The following is a 6,597-nucleotide window of genomic DNA, read 5'->3' on the forward strand; positions in this document are numbered from 1 at the left end:
TGGACAGCATATCAATGAGTGTCATTGTCCCATCCCATATTCAAAGACATGCTGTTAATTAATGACAAATGATGGTTGCCTGGATAGTGGAATTCTCAATAGAAAAAAAAAATATATATATATTTTGCTTTGCCTTTAAGCATGTAGTCATGGAGGTAATTGTTTTTTGGAGCATAATGGGGGACAATGGCTTTTTCCCTCAGCAGCCAAAGAGCCCAAAGGGACCATCGAGATACTAATGATCTACATATATAACAGTAAATTGACATATAAAACAGGGCACCAATGAGATTTATGCCTCCACTTTGCATGGTTAAGCCAGTTTATGATGTGTTCTGACTGGCTCCATATGCCATTCCCAGAAAATGGTACTCGTTCTGCTGGAATGAGCCTCCATTCCTCATGCTTTGTAGTGGTGCTTTGCTCATACTAAGTCCCGTCTTTCCTGTCTTTCCCTTCCCCAGTGACCCTAACCAGCCAGTCCCCCAGGATACCAAGTTCATCCACACTAAGCCTAACCGTTTCGAGGAGGTGGCGTGGACTCGCTACAACCAGAAAGACCAGCTGTACCTCCACATCGGCCTGAAACCCCGCGTCAAGGAGCACTACCGGGCCAACAAGGTCAACCTGTGGCTGGAGCTGGTGCCCCACCTCCACAGCCTAAACGAGGTCACCCAGATCATCTCCACCACCACCAAGGTCCCCCCACCGGAGGTCACGCCCAGGTCACCAAAGAAGATCCCTGTCAACACCAAGAGGCCTAACCCTACGCCTTTCCCCACCGAGACTCAGGACAGTCAGAATCAGCCCTTCCTGGTGGATCAGAGGGACTACTCCACTGAGCTGAGTGTCACCATCGCTGTGGGTGCCTCGCTGCTCTTCCTCAACATCCTGGCCTTCGCTGCCCTCTACTACAAGAAGGATAAGCGGCGGCACGACGTGCACCGGCGCTGCAGCCCCCAGCGCAACACGACCAACGACCTGGCGCACACACAGGAGGAGGAGATCATGTCCCTGCAGATGAAGCACACAGACCTGGACCACGAGTGCGACGCCATGCATCCACACGAGGTAGTTCTGAGAACTGCCTGCCCGCCAGACTACACGCTAGCCATGCGCCGCTCACCTGACGACATCCCCCTCATGACCCCCAACACCATCACCATGATCCCCAACACCATGCAGGGCCTCCAGTCGTTGCACAACTTCAACACCTTCCCCAGTAGTGCACAAAACAACACCCTGCCTCATACCCTGCCCCACCCACACTCACACTCCACCACCAGGGTATAGCCGGACGGATGGACGCTGAAACACACAGCACATGCCAGAGCTCACACCCAGCCCGATCAAACGGATGTGGAATAACTTCTACTCCTGTGAATATATTAAGGGAATAGGGATTTTGCTGGGACGGGAGAAGAATTTCATTTGATAGAAAAGAAGAAATTAGAAAAAAGTCAAACAAATATTTCAAATGAAAAAATAAACAAAGAGAAGGATACTTTTTATTTCTGTTATTGAAACAGAACAAGGTGAACTTTTCCAGCTACAGATATCAACTTTGGAATTTTATAAACGATTGCTTGATCCTGTTATCTTGGAAAAGAGAAAAAACCTCAGTGGAGTTTCAGAGGAGTAGCAGGTCGCTTTGTAAATGAAAGAAAACATATTGTTTTCCTGAGGCATCAAACTGTAGAGTACTCTTTCTGGAGTCAAGGGGAGATGCAACCAATTTAGGCATGTGTTACTCTACAAGTAGAGGCAATGTAAGATATTACAAAAACAATCTAGAGAGAGAGGGAAAAACTCTTAAAGGTTATGCACAATGTAAACATTTTCAAAATGTCTTGGATTCTTCTCAGAAATTTATTTTTGGGGAACAGTTTTATTGTATAGAGCCTTTTTACATATCTAGATATGTACACAAAGCACCAATGCTGTTTAAGTCATTCTTGGGCGTCAATTCCGCAAATCTGCCAGCAGAACAAAAACGGAGGGATCCACTGGCTTTCTGGCAGATACAGCTTCATCACACAAGTGCTGTCTATACCGAGAGCTGGAGGACAAAGAATACTGGATATTTTTAGCACGAAGCGCATGACAATTTATCTGCTTGATGGCTGTTCTGCTGATTAAGTCATAATTAAGAAATAATGTCAGCCCCATTGGAATAGTTTGAAGGAACACTTCTGATTGGCTTACAAACCCACAAACCCACATGGGTTAAGGTCATGGTCATAATTGGGGACAGCAGGGGAGGGTGGGCTTACGGTAACTACAGTACATACACAATAGCTTGAGTGAACATGGGTATAAGGACTAGTTTTGTACAATGTGTGTTGGTACAACTTTTTGATAGTGGTGAATCACTCGCTGTTTGGGATCCCGATGGAGGGACGTTTCATTGTACTCTTTTGATCAATGTTATTTGCTATTACTTATTAGGTTACTTATCACTGCTCTTGACTAGTTCAAGGAAACTTTAACGTAGAAAAGTAATTACCTGCACTGTTAATTATTTTTGTTTTCCGTATGAATGATCCCTAAACACAAAGTGTGCCCAGGGCCATGAAGAAGGGAAGGTGAAGGCTAGGGAATAGTAGAACCTCTTGACTGCATACATTTTCTTTCCCCCTATTATCCTTTCATAGAGTATGTTCCGTAGCACTGTTTAAAGATTTATGCGTATAAATGTGTAATTGAAGCGAGGATGCCCTCCGCTGACATGTTGGATGTGCCTGCAACCCAACCGCAGGAGGAAGAGAGGCGGGGTGGAGAGAGAGCGAGAGAACAGGAGCTCCAGGAACTCCCATGGTACACCTCCTCCAGGGAGGAAACAGCATTCAGGCAGATTCACTGCAGTAGAACTGCTTAGAACCGTCTAGCCAGCACCCTTGTCTCTCACAGAGTAATTTCCATTTGCTTCTGTTCTGTTCTTTTTTATTTTCTACTGATGATGCTGTACTGTATTGTCTCAGATTTAGTTCTTGTTGTTCTGTAGCATGGTTTATTCGTGAACACACGCCTTGGTGTCACATTGTACAAGACTGTCAGCGTGTTACCATGACTGTCCCGCTAACCTCTAGGCAGCCCATAGTGAATGTTCCTCCCCTCACAATGCCAGAGTGCAACTTCCCTCTGCCAGCTGTCGCAGAACAGGGGAGTAACAATGTGTTATACAAATACATACCAGAGTGAATAGCTTAAAGGAGGAAGCCGCTGAGGGGAAAATAGTTCTCTAAACAGTCAAAAGCCCCACTGTACTCAAGCAGAGAGTGAAGACGGCACATACAGTAGTAAGAGGCGACACATAAGTAAGACAAAGTAGTAAGAAAAACACTTGTCCTCCCATTTTCCTGTCAATAAAGGCTGGATATAATGCGTCTGCTGAGGGGAGACAGTTGCTCTACAGTCCATCAAAGTAAGAACATACAATGGGACGTAGACAAGGTATAGCTTTTCTGGGGGAGGTGAAGGTAAATTATAGTCCACATTGCCCAAAACTAAAACGCAAGCAATTTCATCAGCCTGTATTGCAGTGGTGTGACCTCTAAACAATGCTCCTTACTGGAGAAATGACACAGGGGGAGAGAAACGCCCAGCGAATTAAACATGTAATTGCACTACGGACAAATGATCAAGTAATTGGAGAACAACATTGGAGAGTTGGCAGGAGAGGCGAATGCCACAGAAGCACTCACTCTACCACGCAGGATGAATGATTGGGGATTAAGAGGTGTGGGGAGAAAACTGTGCTCTGTTTCTGAATAACACAAAACCTCTGACACAGAGCCAGTCCTCAACAGGATGTTCCCATGGACCCCCCCCCCCCCCCCCCCCCCTTCACCACTACGTACCCTACCGGGGAGGATTGGAAACAGAGTTAGAAATGGGACAACCGGTACTACCCTCCTCTCCCTACCTCCTTCCCTCCCAAAAAGGCTGATTCTGCACATCCCCTATATTCAATTACTGCAGGTATGGATATGGATAGTTGCTGCTCACTATACTCTTTCTCCACCATGCTCCCTCAGAGTGGTGTTAAAGGCCCAGTGCAGTCAAAAACGGGGTTTCCTATGTAGGTTATATTAATAATGTGAAATTGTGAGAATTATGATAATGCCCTTTTAGTGTAAGAGCTGTTTTAAAAGACCGCCTGCAATGTCAGCCTGTTTTGGTGGGATAGAGTTTTGGCCCGCCTGGTAACATATCCAGGCAGTAAATTATTAATAAACCAATAAGAAATAGGGTTCAAAACATCTCTGCCAAATACCAGCTAGTTTTCAGTGTTCCCCTTCCCACTCAGACCACTCCCAGGCAGTTTATCTTGCTTGGGAAATTGCTAAGAAGCTATTTTTGTTTCTTTGTGTTCAATTAAAATGGTCAAAATCACAGTAAGGTACTTTTAATTGTTACCCATCAATTATTTGATATTGAGATAAAAATGGCTGCACTGGACCTTTTTAAAATGTTATGAGCCAGTGGTGAAGGAGAGCTATAAGGGCTTTCCCTCCAAATTTGCATGCAGGACTTCCAGAATGCGAGAGAAAGAAGGGTTATACCTCAAACTATAATGTGACGATGTGGCTCAGGCCTTACCTGTGTTACCCAGTCCTGGACAGAGGAGGGTCAAGAATTGTGAATGAATGTAATGCGAAGAGTGCCATTTTCAAAAAAATGCTACACTACATCTTTGAGATCGATGAAGATCTTTTAAGATCTGTAAAAGGCTGTTCGCTCTTTCAAAATGTCTGTGAGAAGGGCGCTATGTGAGTGGGTATTTCAGTTGTATTGTAGATTTGTCACTTTCTTTCTGGTTAAAATAGTAATTACTTTTCTGGAGCACAATAAATTATTTTAATAAGCTGAATTAGCAGTGCTGCAACTCTTTATTTACCCGTTATGTTTGGTCAATAGTCTGATTTGATTGTAGAGTAGACACTCACAGTTAAAGAATGCTTGACAGAACTGAACTTCAAGCAACCATGTGGTCAGTCACTTGTCAGGTGGTCTGTCACACACTGTTGGTTTCCTTTGCTAGGGCTACAGTATATAGGACTTCGTGTTGATGTGTCCTAGACTTAAAACAGAATCTCAGAAATTTGACACGCAGGTTTTGACCGGTTCAGTTGTTGTTGTTAAGTGACAGAGATGAAAGATAAGTAATTTAATGGATTTTTACTGCTGTGCTTTCTGTGGTCTGTTGGGGCTGTGTCATGGAGGTGTCAATGCTATATTTTCCTCTTGTCTGTAAAAATCACAAGCATATTTGGCATTCCCTTTCATGCTAATCAGAAATGAATCTAGACTCGTCCACTTTGGAAATGGTGACATTTTACTTGTTGGCAACGATTAAAAACCAATTATTTCCCCACCTGACTTCGACATTTGAGAGCAGGCGAGAGATTCTGCCTTGAGACTGAGGGGAATAAACACAGAGCTGTTTACCGTGTGCGGTTTTAACCAAGGGCACAGATGCTCCTGCCAAAGAGCAGCTCAAATCCTGTTTGATAAGGGTTCGCCATTTCCCATTATGGAGTATTTCACAACATCAAACACTTTTGCCTCTGATAACCAGTCTTTCATTTACATGCACTGTTCGATCTATCTCATTCATCCCAGGGCCATTTCTTGCAAGCCTTTTATAACATTAGATAATTGCTATGTACTTAAGCAATGTTTTATAAAACTGTTGCGTAACTTTGTTCTACCTATAGTGCAGCAGCATATTTTGTGAAATAGGTTGATTATCCTGTCAAAAGTGCAATGCAATATGCTCTGAGAGTCGGGAAAACCATACCGAAGAGTTGACCTATACTAATCCTTATGTATGTTTCAGATTTGAATGACTGTGGGTAGGTAACTAGCATCACATTTATGTTTGAATTGTTGGCTACAAATGGATGTTCAACAGCAAATCATCTACACTTCGATCATGTCACCCCCCATTTTGGAGTACATGGGAGTCACTACAAATAAACATACACTTCTATGTGACCCTGTGTAACTGACTCTGCCAATAGACAATGTACTTTGCATTATTTGTGGTTTGTTTTCTTTGGAACCTTCAAAATAAAGTTAACAGCCTCCTCCAACCCAAACCATTTTATCTGTAATGGTAAGGCTTCTGTTTGCCTTCAGTGACTTAAGTTTGTGTGTGGACATCCATGGCTTTCATGAGCATTTTCAATATCATTAATAAATATTATCTTATTTTTTAACTTGCTCAGACTATTGTCCTCCTGTGTTCTGATGTACCTGCCTTATACATTATTCCAACACAGCAACTCTGACTGGTGCTGAAGAGTCTTTCTATTTTTAACTTGGGGAATCTTACACATACATAGTTGAGGTCAAATATTACTATGGCTGGGCAATATTGCCAAAATATATCAGAATATTTGTCTCATTTTTGACATTATGAAGATATTTTAAATTCTAAATGTTTTTCATGAGTAGTGCTTGACCCTAGGATGAAAATACATACATTCTAAGTCGTTTTAATGGGATTCCTACTTTCTGATTGTTGTAAACTCAATCAAACTAGGACAAAACGGACAGGGAGGTAGGTGCAATTTGTAGAACTTTTCAGTC

The 6,597-nt window shown here is 43.0% G+C and overlaps 1 protein-coding gene across 3 annotated transcripts in view; it reads left to right on the plus strand.

Annotated features, from left to right (window-relative positions):
• Positions 1 to 6,232, plus strand: part of LOC110521588 (neuroligin-1) — a 338,049-nt gene extending 331,817 nt beyond the window's left edge. For all 3 annotated transcript variants that reach the window (XM_036968746.1, XM_036968744.1, XM_021599245.2), the window contains one exon: positions 465 to 6,232. In XM_036968746.1, coding sequence (XP_036824641.1) covers positions 465 to 1,293 — 829 coding nt within the window. In that variant the 3' untranslated portion in view covers positions 1,294 to 6,232. The remainder of the gene's footprint in view (positions 1 to 464) is intronic.
• The last annotated feature ends 365 nt before the right edge of the window (positions 6,233 to 6,597 follow it).

This window comes from Oncorhynchus mykiss, chromosome 30, assembly GCF_013265735.2.
Source record: "Oncorhynchus mykiss isolate Arlee chromosome 30, USDA_OmykA_1.1, whole genome shotgun sequence".
Lineage (NCBI taxonomy): Eukaryota > Metazoa > Chordata > Actinopteri > Salmoniformes > Salmonidae > Oncorhynchus > Oncorhynchus mykiss.